Genomic DNA, 19,571 nt, shown 5'->3' on the forward strand with positions numbered 1-19,571 from the left:
ACTCAAGGACTAGCTCCTCCCTGAATGACGCATCTCCCGCTCGGCTGTACAAGTTCATAAACAGGACAGAGTTTCATTCATTCACTCATTTAGCAAACGATCAGCTAAAGGTAAGAACTGTGTTTAATATATTAGGCTACTGCAGTTTGACCGTGAACCATTTGATTTGCAGGTTTATAAACCAATGAAGAATAGCTATTTTTGCAGAAGAAGAAGGGATGGAGCTGTTTTCAATGCACATGTGCGACTCTTTTGAACATTTCGCGACTCTGTAGTAAATCAGCGACTCGTTTCTGATGCTTGATATTGAACTCAAATGCTGTTTAATTAATTATTTATTATATTAATATGTCATTCTTCAGCATCTTCTCCCTCTTTCCCAGCGGGTCCGTAAAATACGCTACTTCGATGTCTTTACTTTTCAAAGCGTAAAGCTGTAATAAGTCTGAAAAAGGCTAGCCTATCTTTTTTAAAACAATTTTAATCGTGATATCCATCATCGCACAGGTCACTCATGAGAAATTTAGCTCAGTATAGGATAGGCTACTATTCAATTAAAGTCAAATTAAGTTGGATAGCGCTTTTTCACAATATTGTTTCAAAGCAGATTTAGAGAAAGTGCATTTCAGAAATGTAGCCTACATAGAAATGCAGTAAGTTACTCCCCAACCATGATAAACTATAGTACATACCATGGTATACCATAGTACCATGGTATATCATAGTAGTACCATGTTATACCATAGTAGTACCATGGTACCTTCATGGTACTTTTTTATTATTATTATACCTTTATTTAACCAGGAAATCCCATTGAGATTCAGAATCTCTTTTACAAGAGAGACCTGGCCAAGTTAGCAGCCAAATCACAACACATACATACATAATACATAATACATACAATACATCTGAGGTACTAATGGTACATACCATTAGTACCTCAGATATTACCATGGTACTATGGTACATAGTATGGTACTGTATAGTACATAGTATGGTACCTCAGACTTACCATGGTACTTACCCTATAGTACCTCAGATATTACCATGGTGCATTCTGCAGTCAAGGTATTGTATGGTACTGTTGCTGTTACATAGTATGGTACCTTAGATTTACCATGGTACATATAGTACCTCAGATATGGTACTGTTACTATGATACATTAGGCTATATGGTACCTCAGATTTACTATGGTACATGCCCTAGTAGCCTAGGCCCACATATGCCTACGGATGTGAAAATATATTCATGAAAATCTAATGATAATGTAGCGTATATAGTTTTTAATCAAGTGAGTTTTTGCAATACTTTTATTTCAACACTGTTTACCATTTCTAAAGCTATATTATAAATATATTTGACATAATCAATAGTATAATATTATATTTGATATAATCAATAGGCTACTGCTTTCATGTTCTATTTACAAAGCACTTTCAGGACATCTTTATTATATGTATATGTCATGTATTAATTTAGATTAGCCTATAACACATGACACCTGTATTGAGCGTTAGTCAACTCATCACAGGTGTTGGGGCATCTGAAGTCTCTGTGAGAGAGACTTCAGATGCGAAATATCATGTTTACATCACGAAAATCTGACAAGAAAGTAATTTACTAAATTGTACTTTTATTCAAAAGTTTCTATACTGAAGCACCAACCCTATTGCATTGTCTGTGTCCGCTCGCTGCATATAACGCTATCCTTCCAGCTTTGCCTAGGTTCTGTTGCACGTGTTTGATATGTCCTTTTCTTTTTTATGCTTTTTTCCAACGCGCAGTTTCATCATCAGAGATGCACGCTATTCGGAAACAGCCACATTTTGCTTCCAAATGCACCGACTGTCATGAGTCTGGTTCTTTCTTTCTGTTTTCTTTCCTTTGTCTCCCTCTGCCGGTTAGACATCATCATTTCTTCTCTTTCCACACGCTTACACTTCTATTTTCTCCTCCTTTCATTACCGTCAGCTGATTCTCATATTCTCATCAACTACACACCTGTTCTCTATCTTCTCCTCATCTCCACGCTACTTCTAGCCCTCTCTTTCTTGTCTGAATTGTCGGATTATTGTTTGACCCTAACGTATGTTGGATCGCTGTTGTTTGACGTCTCTGAGTAATTTTTCCACCAGTCCTGTTCTGTTCTGTCCTGTCCTGTCCTGTCTGGTCCTGTGTGTCTGAGAGGATCATTGCCTACCGCTGTGCTATACTGCTTCTGTGTTACTCTCAGCAGTCGCCGAAGAGCGCTGTACCAGTTCCATAGCTCCCGACCACTCTGGGTGGCCAGCTGAGGCCCCTTATCTCCGTCTGCAGAGCTACTTTCTGTTCCCTTCTGTGTAAAGACATTTTCTGTTCATTCAGCCTGTGAGGCGGTGATTCATTTCTTATTAAAGCTTTGAGTGTTTTCTGCAACCTACTCTGGACTCCTCTGAATCTGTGACACCGACTAGTATATTCTGTTTCTCACAACCCATTCTCACAACAATCAAAGCTTCCAACGGAAATATTTAACATATAACTCCAAACAATGTATTTTTTTTTAATTTTAGTTTTAATTGAATTGAATTGAGTTTAATCACAATACATGGAAAAAACCTATATAAACATATATGTTTTAATATAGGTTTTAATATATGTTTTTAATATATGTGACATATATAAAATTGGCCATTTTCCTATATTATATGTACATATATGCACATATATGTACATATATACGTGCATATATGTACACATATATACGCACCTATATAGGTACATGTATGCACACATATATGTACACATATAGGTGCAGATATGAACATGTATGCACGCATATATGTACACATATAGGTGCATATATTTGTGCATATATGAACCTATATATGTACATGTATGCATGCATATATGTACACATATAGGTGCATATATACATGCATACATGTACCTATATATGTACATGTATGTACGCATATATGTGCACATATAGGTGCATTTATACATGCACCAACATGTTTACCTATATTAGAATAATTATTAAAATCCATAGCTACTAGGCAACATAAATAATAGTCCAAAATGTATGCATTTAGATTATTTATTTACTTAAGATCAAATAGTACAAAAACAAAAATAAGACAAAAAAACTGGATAGAAAAAAAATCTTTTTGATCTTCTCAGCTCCATGAGCTTTGAATTGATAGACGTGCCCATCTCCCCTCGGCTGGCTGACGGCCACTTCTTAAATGTAGCATCTAGAGAAGACAAAAATAATAAGACACTATAATAATAATAAGAAGAAGAAGAAGAAGAAGAAGAAGAAGAATATAGTACTTCATCAGGAACCCAAAGTGCTTACAGTACAGATGTGATCGGACACATATTTTTTGATAAAAGGTTGATCATTTTAAAAAATGCGTCATGTAAACATGTCAATTGGAAGATTCTGAAGATTCTGAAAAATCTGAAACGTGGCTTAAGAAAAGGAAAGTAGGATCAAGAACTGAGCAAGCGATGAATTAGTATTATAGGTTCCAAGTAGATATAGTAACAATAATCCCTTATACAGTCTCAATTGATGCCTAATAAACATTGATACAAGTAGGCTATGGTTAAAGTGGTGAACTTATAAAATCCTAATGCGTTGAGAAGGGAAAACAAAACTTTTATACATTTACTCACCAATAATGATGCCTTTTTAATTTGGTCAAGGGCGACCAGCTGCTCCCCATCCCCTCTGGTTGGCTTCCCACCTTAAAGTAAAATTTCAAAATTATTATAAATAGGGGTTAAAATGAAGCTTGTGAAAGCAACACTTTTTTTATATACACATCACATTTTCTTGAGGTGCAAGGAAATACAAAAATGGCAAGTAAAAAAGCGATGGTATGCCCGCACACAAACATAATTTATTCCACAGAATATTAATTGTTTTTTACGGACAGAAGAGATTAGGCGAATGTTTTGTACCATTCAGGTTGTTTTTCAGCAAAGTCTCCAGATCAAATGTGCCCAGCAGCAGATTCCACACCATGGCAGTAGCAGAGGTGGCAAGGAGGGCTGCTTTCCACACTTCTGCCTGGCAAAACACCCCAGAGCCCTTTATAACTTCAATCTGAAAAATAATTTATTCATTTATTGGCATTGTTTCATATTGATTCTTATGCTTAGCTTCCCAATAGTTTATATGTTTTTATGTATGAATGCAGATTACTGATAAAGAAACAAAATAATAATATTACACTAAATAATAATATGAAACAAATTAATAATTGCCCTAAATGTTCTTAAAGGAGAGGAGGAGGAGGATAGGGTGTCGGGGTGGGGATGGGGATATTTATTAATAAATAAATAAAAATTCAAGGGGGTTACTCACCGGTTGCACTTTTCAAAAGAGGAGGAATCTAAATCCTCAACAGGACTCCTTCCAGTCTTGTTCATAGAAGAAAAATAAAAGTTATTCTCTTCAATAAATTAAAGTGCAAATAACTTAAATCAAATAATTAACACTATCAATCAGCCCAACATCACAAGTCTCTACAGCTCTGCTAGAGAAACAATTTTAAAAAGCAAAATCAGAGGAACTTACCTTTTTGAGCAATAATGGCGAGGTAACTTTTCATTTGAGTTAATTCTAGAAAGAGGTTATATAAAGCAGGGGCGGAGCTACATGGTGGCCAGGGGGGGCCACGGCCACCATTGGTCATGGCTCGGCCCCCCTGCCGGCCCCCCCTCCCAACCTCACGGGAAAATAAATTTAATAATAATTAAAAATAAAAATAAAAACTCCAGTAACGGTCTAAAAAGGAAGCTGAAATGTATGGATTTTTTAATCAAGTCATTGATTTGTCACTTGTTGGGTCTCGCCCCCATCAACAGTGCGAGACATAACGTGCCTGCATTCTGACAGCGCTTGGGCTGTTTACACCTGGCCACTTCATGCGTTTTCTCAGATCGGATAGCTATCTGATTTATCAAAACGATTCCATTTACACCTGGTCACATAAATGTGTTTTTGCAAAATGGAAATCCGATCTTCAATTCCCGCGTTATATACAGATTTAATGAAGTGCACGTCACCGAAAGCAACAGATATGAGCTGGATTTTATTGATCATCAGCTAATTTCAAAATCAGCAAAGACGGTGATAAGAGAGAGCGGCAACAGAACTGGTAAGATCATTTCGTTTCTTTACTTTTAATGAAGATGGTAGTGTTAATCGTCTGCGACTTAGCCTACTTTCACTTTGATTTGCGATAGATTGCGGCGCGTTGGCTTGCGTTCAGCTGCTCATCTGAGGTGATGCGCGTCGCAGTATCATATCTGACTAAAATAGCATGACATATAGCCTGTAACACGCTCTTACGCGTTTCTTTTTTTTTTTTTTTAGCGTTTTTGGGAGTATTAACATTTACAGATATGTGGTTTTAAGAACAAGATGCATTTACACTTGTCCAGTTTCGTCTGGAATGCGGCCCAGACCACCTTCTGAAGTGGTTTGAGTGATCGGATTCAAAACCGTCTCGAATGCGTTTCGGGGGGCATTTACACCAGGTCTTTTCACGATCAGATAGCTATCCGATCACAGAAAACGCATGAAGAGGCCAGGTGTAAACGGCCCCTATAAGCTTCTTTAATCAACTCCGAAAGACATTTTATGCTAAAAAAAGGTTCAAAACTGACAAGAAAGAACTCTTTTGGCTCAAAGTTTTTAAAGGCTATTATTCATTCATATATTACATTATTCTGCAACATTTGTAGTTGTTATTAAATTATTGTTTATTAATTTGTTGTAGTAACTTAATATCACATTTTAATCATGCAGATTTTTAGAGGATAAAAAGTGAAATGGCACTCTTCGTCTGATATTGATTAATTACATTTTTTAACCACCATATATTGAATTTTGTGATCATTCACAAGCATTGCATTTTAAGGGTTCCAAATACGTAACGCTTAAGAACCTTTTAAGGTTCTATATTGAACCTTTTCTTCTAAGAGTGTAATTGTTACAGCAGACACAAAGCGAACAGAACATTTCAGGGTAACACTTTAGAATACGGTTCCTTCATTAATGAATAACAAGAACTAATGAGTAACACAATATTAACAATCTAGTAACTATTATTAACTAACAAGAAACTCTGATTAACAAACTAGTAAGTAATAGCGCACAGACGAAAGTGGTAGTTCACTATTAAGTAATCAATAACTTCTATTTTTTTAATACTTCCCAGAGAACTGCTGAAAAAGTTTATTAACAATCTAGTAACTACTATTAACTAAAATAAACTCTTATTAACGAATTACTAAGTAATAGCTCACAGATGAAAGTGTTACTAGATACTTCTGTGGGAATTACTAATTATTTGGATTCGTATTATAAAGTGAAGATCATTGGAACTAACTAATGACTTAAGTGTTACTACATGATCTGATTTGTGCAACCGTTGTAACTTGTTGTATTATCACAAATAAATTGGATGTTGCACTTAAAATGCAATGGTTTACCTAAATAAATTATCGCCTAATATGACAATTCATATTGTGTCTTTCTGTCATTTGCACTAAAAACATCCCTGTCTCATGTTAAGGTCCCTAACCAACCCGGTCTCATCCCAAATCGTCATATAACTGACGTTTTGGGACGTCTTTTGACCATACGTCAATATTCGCCTTTTTAGGGCCCCCTTAAACGTCGGTAGATGAGGTTATGGGATCCTAACTCTACCCCATACGTTTAAGGGGGCCCTAAAAAGGCGGATATTGACGTATGGCCAAAATACGTCCCAAAACGTCAGTTATATGACGATTTGGGATGAGACTGTGTTACCCTAACCCCTCACATAATGATGACACACTGCACTCGCACATTTATCAATTATACATTATTAGTGTCATAAGGGAGTTCAATCCATTGTTTATGGCCTGACGAGCCGCGTGTGAGTTTTAGTAATAGTAGGCTAGTTTTTGACAATCAAGTGCCACCCCAAATAAAAGACTGGCACAAGCTGGCCCCCCCAGAAATAATGTCCTGGCTACGCCCCTGATATAAAGAAAAAAAAAAACAATTACAATCACTTAATCAAAATAGTAATGCCCTAACGTTAATGTTTACTATTTGAAAGACATTTCCTGCAACTGTAAAGGCAAGCCCATTGATACGGCTCTTACTTTCACCAATTTCGACCAAATTCAAACTCCACAGGTTTTTTTTTTTTTTTTTCTGGAGCCGAATGCCTTCTTGAGCCGTTGGCAGAGAAGTATCATTTATTCTCATGACGTGTTATGTTCTCTAGGCCATGACTTTTGATAACCCTCTACGAATTCCTCCAGAAAGAAACAAATAAATACACGTTAATTCTAAATTGAATCTTATCAACGGCTAAGTTATTTTAGCACCCACAGTAACGTTACGTTACCTCACCAGCTAACAACATAGGAAGTGTATGGGCTGAAACAGGTGTGTTTGGCAAAAAATAAATGCTAAGTTTATACTTCTCTGCCACCGCAATTTCCACCCTGCAAATAAATATAAAATTAGGAATACTTACGATTGGTGATAAGTAGGACTTAGAGGATCTCCAATGCTGAAATCGCAATTTTTACTCCCAGCCGTTATCTTCCGGCGCGAAACTTGACTTCATCTCATCGGATACGGATAACGTCAAGCGTTAGGCGGGTGACGTCATCAACTACGGGGCGCTGTAGCGCCCAATCGGCAGTGCAGCAGCATTCGAATTTATTAACCACTGTGAATTGCTCAGATAGATGATGGGATGGTGGGATGATGATGATTATTTGAATGTACGTTCTATTCACTTTTTTTTTTTTTTTTTTGACTGCAATGACCTTTCAGCCAGAAAAAAAAACTGCATTCAGACAATACAGAAAACATTGCAATTTGCATTGCATTTGGTGGATGTATCGGTGAATGTGTGGATGTGTATGGGAAAGTGACTTGAAATTGGAAAAAGGGCTTTTTGGTAAAATGAAAAAAACAACAAACCCTTTTGTTATACATTTCCTTCTTTTCCACTAAGTCATTCTGATATGTATATAAATATTTATTTATTTATTTGAGCAATATAGTGACATATACACTCTAAAAATGCTTTGGGTCAAACATGGACAAACCCAAATGTTGGGTTAAAAATGCAATTAAAAAAATGTACAGTTGAAAAAGTGAAAGTGAAAGTTGAATTTGGGTTAAAATTTGAAATTACATTTTTAACCAAACATTTGGGTTTGTCCATATTTCACCCAAATTTGGGTTCAAACAACCCAGCACTGTTTAGAGTGGATGAGCTACAAATGACCAGATCCTGCCATGAGCTACAGTATAGGATACTCTTGTATATAGCACTTATGTGTGGATATAAAGAAGCAATGCAGGAGACCTACAGTATATGGCCTGTATATGCACCTAAAATTGCCTATATGTGTCATATATACACACATATGCAGCATATATCTTATCATATATGTGCATATATGCACCTAAAATTGCCTATATGCGTCATATATACACACATATGCAGCATATATATTATCATATATGTGCATATATGCTGTATATATGCAGCATATATGTGCATATAAACTGCATATAGGTTTCATATATGCGCATATATCCTCATATAGTTTCTTTCCATGTGGGGCAACTTCAAGCTACTATAATACAGTCGGTTGTACACAAATCAATCGGGTAGCCTATAGTGAAATGGGTCCCCCAAAAGCTAGAAAAGCTAGGTGGGGGTTCCATGGGTTAAGAAAAGTACTCGTACAAATAGGCTTTAAGTACACAATACCGTCTGTAATCAGACATGTGAAAACACGTAAAAGCGCACCAGGAGATGCCAGAATCCTAGAATACACTTGCAATTATACACATAAATCCCAGTAATCCATGAGAAAATCTATGGGTTTTATATAAGATATAGGTTGATGTGTAATATTTTTTTGTTATCTTTTAAAATTGGAGATAGTCAGAGTAGCACCTTAAGGCCATCATCAATCCCGTTCCAGATCTGCGGCGCCCTATAAATGCACTGGCGCGCACATGTTGACGATATTTTCCAGATATAAGTGGCTTTGTTCGCGTTTGTGCCAAAAATGGAAATACGAATTGGCATACGCCATTTACAAAACATTTGACACCACCGATGAGCAGATCATACATCGAGGACGCGCGTTTAGATCATATGCTATGTCACACTGGAAACTGCACTTGTTCGCAATCAAACGTTCATTATTTGCATCGTGTGCATTGTAGCACACATTTGCTCATGCACTGCCTGGTGGTGTAGATGGAATAGTAAGATCATGAAGGTCATTGTTGTTGTCAACAATAGCCGCGTTTCCACTGCCGGGCTAGGGCTGGGCCAGAGCTAACAGCGAGCCGAGCCGAGCTAGTGGCCTCGGGCCTCAAGCACCGTGCTTGCGTTTCCACTGCCGGGCCAGTAGCCCCACAGCGCTGCCCCAAACCCCACCCCTAACACGCCTTTCTGGATCAAACGTCATAAAACCCAACCCATTTCAGCGGGTATTATGAATTAATTTATTTTTTAAATTAGGAAGATAGCATGTATATATTAACTCAACTGCCGTAGTGGCTGCAATAGTGTCACGAGAACAGTACAGGCGATTCTCCATTTCAAGCAGCGATTTTTTGCACGATATAACAAGTAGGGCTGCGGGCATGTTTTCAAGTTATTCATTAATCGTTAACCGAGGCCCATCGGTTAATACTCGGTGCATAGTGTGCGCGCCGCAACCTCGAGATACAGAGTTAATTTTTAACACCTTTAATAACTGATTGGACCCCATTTGAAACGAAATTAATTTATAGAAATAAAACGCAGCAAGTACGGAGCAGTTAAAGCCGCATTTCCATCACCCTTCAAACTGAAATTGCCAATTGAAAATAAGCAAAACGTCCATTTCACAAAAACTCCTTGTCTGCAAATAATAATAATAATATAATAACCATCATCATTATTGTAACATTTTATTAGGCTGCATATGTAGAAGACGCCTTTATCCAAAAAAGATAGAGCACAAATAAACACAATATTTTTGACGCATATCCAGTGTGTGTGGAGCACGCACTGATGGCTGCGAGACGCCCATGTGAACACTTGCAGTTTCATTGCATTTCTTTCAGTGGAAACAACTTAAAATACTCTTTAATTTCTGGTCATACAGAAAATAATAATACATTATTCGCAAATACATTTATTTGCGTAAACTCACAATAACAAGAAAACGTTGTGCTTTAACAATTAATCAAGGCGCGCTTCATGATCTCCGTGAACTGAAGCGCGAGACCTGAAACAGCCGCATTCGAATTTGTTCATTTTAAATTGGACATTTAAAGCTTTAGTCTGCCTTTGTAGATTAAAGCTTTAAATGTCCAATTTAAAACGAACAAATTCGAATCGAAAGCCAATATCTTCTGACTATGTAATTATGTAGCTAATTAATTTCTCTCTAAATGTGCATCCTGAGATGGAGATTTTTAGCCGAAAATGATTTAGAAAACAATAGTTTATTAATAAACAATTAATGCCTCGTTATTGTATATTATTTTATTATCAGACACATTTATTATAGCCTATAAATCACCTTTCTGTAGGCTGTACGGCTCTTCTCATTCAGCACTGCGGGGAAAATATCATTTCCAGGTTCTAATTTGGCCTCAGAAAACCAGAAAAATATATATTTTTTTCATATTAATTTGTCAAATATTTTAAATGTTTAGGGGGCAAAAAAAATCAAACAAATATCTGAAAATTCGTCGATATGTAGCTATATATAGCCTATATATTTTTGCGCAGCATTTGGCATAGGCCTACAGTTCAAATTAAAATGTTATGCAATTTTAAACGGTTAATCGGTTAAACATGGACACCCCTATGTGCATCTTGCTTCAGATCATAACGTTCCATAACACCGATAAACTCCGCCTTTTACCTTGAGCACGCCTCTAGCCCGAGCTGGCCCCCTCTGGCCCAAGGTATTCGACGGGCCAGAAATCCTGGCCGTTGGCCCTGAGGAAGCCCCGATCAAGCCCCGGAAGTGACAGTGGAAACGCGACTGGCCCTGGCACGCACTAGCACGGCCCGGCCCTGGCCCGGCAGTGGAAACGCGGCTATGACTGGCCTTCATGATCTTGGCTCATTGTATTAACCTTTCTTTTCTGGTATTGTACCTAAAATGAAAACAAAATGCTAAAAGAATCCCAAATTCTAAAACAAATGCCCTAAAAGTCATATTGATCATCTTGTAAACACTCTCAAGTATTCATGCTGAAGAATCGACGAACTAGTCTGGGAGAGCTACTTTTATACACTGTAGCCACACCCCTTTCGGCGGGCTCTGACGCAATGAGCGAGCGCCGTCCGCTCATTGGCCGCGGACTCAGCGCCGCTCTCCCATAGGTAGCAGCTAGCCCGCTCATGGTCTGCCTCAGAGAGACTGCGTTGACAATGATTACAAAATTATGGAATAATTTTTTGGCTTCAACTTCTCTGCAAAGATGAATCTTTCCCGTAGCGTAAGCTAGCTTACGCAATATTCGTTCCCTCATCTAGAGAGAACCGAGGTTACGTGTGCGGGCGTACACGGTACGAATTCTGACGGTCGGAAGATCGTATGCCCAGGCACACTTTACGAGTGCGTTTATACAAAAATCGCATGGAGGCAGTGATATACGACACGATTTTACGACCTGCTGAATTCCGAAGAAATCGCACAAAGTTCCGCACTAAAAACTCTCATAACTGCATATAAAACATTGATACAAGCCGTGGTTATTTTGCTATAGGCTCGTTTTCAGCACCGCGAAACGGACGTCCGGACGGACATATACGGTAGGCTACACATTCAAAAATAAATTTCAAGCTCTCTGAATAATTAATTAGCCGTTTAAACCACCTCATGTGAGCGTTTGCAATTCATTTTGCTCCGAGAAGCTATCGCCGTGAACGGGGCTTGAGTGAGCTTGAGCGCGTTGTGAGAGTGAGGGCGCGGGTGCCAGATCCCGTGTTGCAAGATCCACATAATGGAAAGGTGCCAGTATCTGGACTTGTTTTTTGGAATAATGTCACGCTTTAGGAAGTTATTAAAGTGGTTCGTAATATATTTATCTTATTTTCAAAACACAAGCTTTGAACTTATTTTGGATTTTTGTATAATTTCTTTGTTTTTGTTAGTTTTTGCTTGTTTTTCGTAGCAATATCTGGCAACATTGTTCTGTCGGCATTAATAAAAAAAAGCTTAGGCTGTAGACAAACTGTTATTGCTTTTAGGAGGATACAAACATAGCCTAATGATCATCGTGATGTGTAAGAATCTGTAAGAAATGTATAACACTATCAAAAACAATAGCATAGCCTACAGTTGTTTCAGAATGAAATATGCCAAATGCTGGCCAGTAGGAACACGGCAGATGCTGTTTAGTTAACCTTTCACAAAGTCATCATAAAAACATTAATTGAAGCAGTGTTTCTAGTAGTCCACACCATTTTCGTATTTCTTCTGTGGATTTCCTCAGCTCCCGATTGGTCAAATTCAGATAGATCGACAAATCGGCTCATTCAACCGCATACACCTCGCGAATGCAAGCCGACAGCTCCCGAACTTTTTCGACATGCTTAAAAATTATCGGGAGGTCGAGAGGTGCTCGGCTCGGCTCGTATCTTCCTCGTACACGATACGAGCCGCGACATGCGAGCATAACCGATTTACACGCGATTTCCCCCGAGTGAAAAAAATCATCTGCGAGCTCGTAAAACAGCAAAAAATCGCACCGTGTACGCCCGCCTTTAGGTAACCGATTCGTTTTCATTGTTAATGGGTTTTCTGAACCAAACTGGATTATGCGGCCTTAAACCAACAGCCCCCCCCCCCCCCCACACATTATCCATCCATGCGCATTCTGCATATTATATGAATTACACTGAATTATACCAAATATAATATGCAACAATATGTTCTCTTATTTGTATAACAGGTTCTTTTGAAACATGAATAACATCAATGTGTCCTGTGGAGAGCTTAAGACTGATGAGGGGTTTGTGTATAAAATTCCCTCCGATTTACTGAATCGAACTGAATCGTATGGAGACTGTGAGGCAAGCTGGTGGGCAGAGGTGACTATTATACACACACATACACAAACACAAACACACACTGACTGAGCAGAGCTGGTTCTCAGAGGTGAATATTATACACACAAACACACACACACACTGACTGTGAGCAGAGCTGGTTCTCAGAGGTGACTATCAACACACACACACACACTTGATCCTCTTGTGTTTGGTGTGTTCAGAAGGGGCGTCTGATGGTAGATCCATCAGATCCTGAAACATTGAGTGATCACATTATTACATACGCACACACACTTGCGCACACACACACACACACACACACACACACACTTGATCCTTTTGTGTTTGGTGTGTTCAGAATGAGCTTCTGACAGCAGTTCCACCAAAGAATGAAACACTGCGTTATCCTGGTATTTCAGTCTCATCTGATCATCTCGTCACGTCTCGCTGTGCGAATCTGAGTTATGAGATCATCTGTGAAACTCCAGTAAATCAACTTTCAACACATCATTTATCTGTTTTCATATTTAATCTTTCATTGACATGATTCTCTAATGCTTCTTTCTTTCATCACAGTCTCATTACGAACAAAGGATCAATTACACAGGTGAGAGAGACACTTCAGTTAAACACATTAATCAGGGACGCACGATATATACGGTATCGGCCAATTTATGTTCATTTGTAATGTTATCGTATCGGCCAATAATTTTATATATATATATAAAATATATATAATTAATTGAGCCGTTAAAAGGTCTGGGCCCTTTTTTTGGTCTGAAAATATTTCCAAGTCCAAAACCTGCAGTAGGGATGTGACTTCCAGGGCCCCAGAGGCTCTGGTGGCATGCGGAGGAAGGTTCAACGTTCTCGGGCACGGGCAGATGGCCCGGCGGTACTGGAAGTCCCGTTGGAGACATTAGTGTCCGCCACAAGCGCTGAATGAATGGCAATTTGTTTTTTCGCGAATATCTTGGAAATGACAAGGTGAAAAAATTTCTGTTGGTCGTCTGTAGGTTTCGAAGGGGGGCCTATCCAATGAGCCCACCCTCATCCCCGAAGGCAGTCGGGTCAGGAAGTTGCAGACGATCAAACGCACACTTTTATGGGCTTATTATATCTTGAGAACACCAAGCTCAATATTCCCCAAACTCTAACGTCACGTAGTGCCCAACATGGCCTTTCGAACGAGTCCACCCACAAGTTCAATCTCCACTGTGGTGGAGCTCTGAAAAAACATGAAACCTCCAGGAAAAGATGGGCTGATTTTCTGAAAAGTGCATCCCAGGCACGGTGTAGCTCTCCTGGGCATGAATAAAGCTCAAACACCCATGGTGGAATTTTCCTCTGGAGCCAAGCTTTAAAAATGACAAATCCAATTTTTTTTGAAGTGGTCTTAAAGCTCCAGGGCTTTCAAGGCAGTAACCCAAGGCAGAGAGGGTGCACTCTGGCAGGGAATTGAGTTATATCTCCACTGTGTTGGGGCTCTGAATGTATGCAAACATCCAGGAAAAGAGAGGCTGTTTTTTCTGAAAAGTGCATCCCAGGCAGGGTGCTCTTTTCCTGGGCACAAATCAAGCTCAAACGCCAATGTCGGAATTGACTGTTGCCTTAAAGGCAGTGACCTGGGTGGAGAGGGAGCACTCTGGCTGAGGAGATAGATCAATTTCCTCTGTGGTGTAAAACCTCCAGAAAAAAGTCAGACTGGTATTCTGACAGTGCATCCCAGGCATGGCACACCTGTCCTGGGCATGAATAAGGCCATGGAGAAATTGACTCTGAAGCCAAGCTCTAAAAAAACAACAAAGTCAAAAAGGTTGCACTGGGCTCAAAGCTCCTTGCTCTCAGACCTCCCTGGCCAGCCCATGGAGGGTGCCTCGGTCCTGGGCACAGACGGATCGATGTGCCTACTGGAGCTCCGTCTGGAGCTAAGTCGGTTCTTAAACGGACCTTCGGGCCTTTAACTAGGAGGCGAAGTGCAGTGGAGGAACACATATCTCCTCAGCAGAACATTGTGAGGTCTACTCAGAGTCGCTTTAAGTGGGTATAAAATCCAGATTACACTGTACGGTGTACCTCTGGAAATCCTGGGGAGCAAGCCGAGCCCAGCCGGGTTGCACTCTGTCTGGAGAGAGAGAGAGTTCAATCTCCACCATCATGGTGGATCTCTGGAAGTACGAAACCTCCAGTACAGGCTGGTTTTCTGAAAGTGCATCCCAGGCAGGGTGAAGTCTTCCTGAGCACGAATCAAGCTCAAATGCCCATGGCGGGTTTGATTCTGAAGTCAAATTCCATATCCCACAAATTCCAAGTCCATAAATTTGCTGTGGGCTCAGAAGTCCATGCTCTCAAAAGGGCTTTAAACGATTCCAGACGATGAATAAAAGTGAATTGCACTCAACAGGCACAATAAATATAAAAAAATATTAAACATTAAAGGAGTAGTTCACTTTTTAAAAAACTTTTGCTGATAATTTACTCACCCCCATGTCATCCAAGATGTCCATGTCTTTCTTTCTTCAGTTGAAAAGAAATTAAGGTTTTTGATAAAAACATTCCAGGATTTTCTCCATATAATGGACTTCATTGGGAACCAAACGGTTCACGGTCCAAATGAGAGTTTCAGTGCAGCTTCAAAGGGCTTTAAACGACGCCAGACGATGAATAAGGGTCTTATCTAGGACCCTTCGAGTCATGACTCGGAAAAAGATTTGTTCATTTTGATGAACGAGTTTGAACAGGAGAGACACGAACGCTCATCACAGAACAGATTAAAGCGAGTATTTGTGCTTATGAAACTTAAACTTTTTTATTTATTTTTGAAATGACAGATTGTTTCGCTAGATCAGACCCTTATTCATCGTCTGGTGTCGTTTAAAGCCCTTTGAAGCTGCACTGAAACCATTTGGACCTTGAACCGTTTGGTTCCCATTGAAGTCCATTATATGGAGAAAATCCTGGAATGTTTTCATCAAAAACCTTAATTTCTTTTTCGACTGAAGAAAGAAAGACATGGACATCTTGGATGACATGAGGGTGAGTAAATTATCAGCAAAAGTTTTTTTAAAAGTGAACTACTCCTTTAATATCTATTGGTACAATATGGATCACATGACTAAACTTACGTCAGCGTTTTCGCAGAGGCTGACGATCGGCTCTATGATTGGGTGTCATCAGTCATGACGTATCCTTCCCTGATTCGTCAGCCACTGTTTACACGGGCACATGCATGCCCAGTGTTGGTGAATGGTCACGTGATCCGCGTTTTCAGTCGTTTTAATGTGGACGGAGATCAATTCTAATACACAGATAAAACGCTTGTGTGGACGGAGATCGTATTTGTTTTAATCCTCCGTTTTTAAACGAAAACGCAGTAGTGAAGACGGGGTCTCATTGTGGACGGAAGGTCAAACCAGAGAGAAAATTATATGTTTTCAAACGAAAATCTATTATTGTGGACATGGCCTAAGACGGTCCTAAATTGGACCTTCGGGATTTTGTCGAGGAGGAGACAACGCTCCGCTCAGAAAAGGAACACGAACCAGATAACCATGGTGGTCAGACCGGGTGGGGAAACGGTCTGACTCAGGCCAGAGAAAGTGCACTTTGTGCTGGTGAAACTTCCAGTAAATGCGGGTTTGGTTTAAACACCTAGTGCCTCAGCTAGCGAAACAGAAGTCTCACACATGAGAAGAAAGAATATCATCGTATTTACTTCCGCATCACAAAATATGGTTAATAGGCTTTAGAAAATTAATAAGATTAAATAATAATTGTTTGCTTGGCATTTAATGGCGAGACCTCTTAAAAATTTCATGCTGATTGTGAATTGTGTTTTTCAGTGAGGAATGAAACTACAATGACTACAAACTCAGGTGAGTTTCAGCTGATAAACGTGTGCCTAATTCACTAATAAAACATATCTCAGGTCTGATTCAGACTCAATACAGTTTGAATGTTTTCTGTCCTATTGTCTGATATTTGTGATCATTCTGTGATTTAAAGATGTTCTGAATGATATGAATCCATCTCTTGACATCTCAGGTAAAACATCAAGAGAACATCTAAACATAAACTCTAATATTGATTTCATTTGATGATCATTATAGATATCATTAACTGATTTGATATTTGATTACTTGTATAGATCAGTTGTGGTGGCTGCTTGTTCTCTTCATCCCCATTATCATCATCATCATCATCATCATCTGTTTTATAAAGCGTAAAAGGATCTTCAGGTGAGTCCAGACTGATCTTATAATCTTATACTTCAGTCTTTACATCTGACACCAGTTTACAAGAGCTCAGGTCATCGTGAATCACATTTATATTACATACATAACATGTAAAAAAATGTTTTTATAGATTTTGGTGTTAGAAACCAAGATGTGAAAATATAATTTATGATTGCCTTATTAAATCAAGTGGAAATCTCAAGTTTAAAATCTCTCTGAATAAGCAGAATATAATAGTATAATAAGTGTCTGTCTGTTGTTTTCAGAGGGAAGCGGTCCATCTGTCAGACTGATGATGATACAGACAACAGGTGAGTGAATCAAACTAAGAGAAATAGTTATTTCTCTTTGTCACATGATCATCTCATAGATGAGATAGCTGATGATGATGTAACATACAGCTGACGAAGATTAATCTCAGCTGAATCTGAATCTGTTTCACGCAGGGATCTGAAGGTCTAAGGATCCTCATTCAACGCTGGAATCTGAAACATTTCAGTGTGCAGATGATGATCACATCTGAAGCTTTGAATTAACATCATTGCTAGTTTTTCAAATACTTGCCTTGTTTGTTTTTCACAATAAAGTATTTCAAAACCCTTCACCGTCTCTGTTTCTCTGTTTTGAAATGAGCTGTCGACCTCCAGACGACTGCCGAGACTCTAACTTTAGAGAAGTCACCTTTCTACTAACACACAACCACAAACCAAGGCACTTTACTAAAAAAACATTCCCTTCTTCTCTGTCGGGGTGTAACGGTAATGCAGCTTTTTTAACCCATGATGACAATCATCTGCGTTTTGTTTTATCTGGGAAGTAACAATGTATCGGCTTTCAAATTTCAAGCCCCATTTGTCACTAAATTGAACACATTGGATGTGTTTTTGATACTCTTTAATGTGTGTGATAGATGAACCGATCATCTCTTCCTCTTCACTATTAGTAACAGCAGTAAATAAACATCAATGAACATCAGAAGGAATAATGAAAAAATATGCAGAATAACTTCCTGAAATCAATTATGTCTCATGTAATCCAATCAGTGTTTCAACAGTAAATAAAACAGCTGGAGAACAAAAATGTGACATCACATTTACCTCAGTAAAACCATCCAGTGTCAAACACAAAATAGCATAACTAGTAGCCAAGTGGCTATAAAGCCAGCGCTGACATTTGAAAAAAATAAAACAAAGGCTACGTCTGGAATTATACATGCAAATACATTTAAAATGATGAAGTCTTAGCCTACTTACAGATTGTGGCCCAACAACTGCTGCCTCTTGTTATAAAGTTGGAACTGCTTCATGTTTTAGTAACAGTTTCTTGTTGAATCCGGTGTTGAACTCGTGGAGATTCTGGAAGCTGTCTTCCGTAAAATGCGCCGCACAGAGAGCTAAATTACGATCGTCATTTTCCATTGTTGACAAAGTACAGCGTCCGTGGGAAGCCCGAGCACAGAAGACCTGACAGCTGCGTGAACAACACACTCGACGAGCTGGAGCTGCTGAAATATGCGCATGCCCTTTTTTGCATTTTCCGGAGGGAGTGGTTGATGCAAATGTGTGGGTTAGTGACGTACCATAACCCAGCTGTAGTCCCAATCCAGTTGTTTTTGTAGGCAATATACTTCCTGATTTTTAAAAGACGATATCTCTGCTTACACTAAACTTTCAGTGCTGCAACTTTGCAGATACTGTTCATGCACCAACAGCAACATTACACACTATTTAAAATGAAAAAAGTGAAATGGCAGTCAACCCCCCCCCTTTAAAATGGTAGTCAGAATTTGGCGTAAACAGAACAAGAACATGGATCCATCATGCCTTGTTACCACTGTGCAGGCTGGTGTTGGTGGTGTAATGGTGTGGGGGATGTTTTCTAGGCCTCTTAGTGCCAATTGGGTATATTTTATATGCCACGGCCTACCTGAGCATTGTTTCTGACCATGTCCATCCCTTTATGGCCACCATGTACCCTTCCTTTGTTGGCTACTTCCAGCAGGATTATTCACCATGTCACAAAGCTCGAATCATTTCAAATTGATTTCTTGGACATGACAATGAGTTCACTGTACTAAAATGGCCCCCACAGTCAAGCGCAAATGATTTTAGTGCTATTTGTGCATAGCACAATTCTCGTCTGCCGAGTTGAAAAATCTGAACTTCTGCGTCAATTTGCGCCGCGTTAACCAATAAGGTGCCTGCTTGCTTCACATGGTAAAGTGACATAATAATAAAC

General features: G+C 39.1%; 1 protein-coding gene and 1 long non-coding RNA gene across 2 annotated transcripts; one reads left to right on the forward strand and one right to left on the reverse strand.

The window, feature by feature from the left end:
• The first annotated feature begins 13 nt into the window (after positions 1-13).
• On the forward strand, positions 14-17,935 carry LOC148981340 (uncharacterized). Its single transcript, XM_089130743.1, has 9 exons — positions 14-110; positions 12,999-13,137; positions 13,457-13,585; positions 13,675-13,705; positions 16,941-16,973; positions 17,104-17,142; positions 17,246-17,336; positions 17,600-17,644; positions 17,780-17,935. The coding sequence occupies exons 2-9, from the start codon at positions 13,012-13,014 to the stop codon at positions 17,793-17,795; spliced, it is 510 nt and encodes a 169-aa protein (XP_088986869.1). The 5' UTR covers positions 14-110; positions 12,999-13,011; the 3' UTR covers positions 17,796-17,935.
• Positions 3,065-8,219, reverse strand: LOC120481465 (uncharacterized). The gene is made up of 6 exons (XR_016168452.1): positions 7,537-8,219; positions 4,572-4,616; positions 4,359-4,414; positions 3,953-4,097; positions 3,665-3,735; positions 3,065-3,237 (listed from the first exon to the last, which is right to left on the reverse strand). It is a non-coding gene; the product is annotated as an uncharacterized LOC120481465 (long non-coding RNA).
• Positions 17,936-19,571: the final 1,636 nt, after the last annotated feature.

This window comes from Pimephales promelas, chromosome 5 (genome assembly GCF_988280905.1).
Source record: "Pimephales promelas chromosome 5, fPimPro1.hap1.1, whole genome shotgun sequence".
Lineage (NCBI taxonomy): Eukaryota > Metazoa > Chordata > Actinopteri > Cypriniformes > Leuciscidae > Pimephales > Pimephales promelas.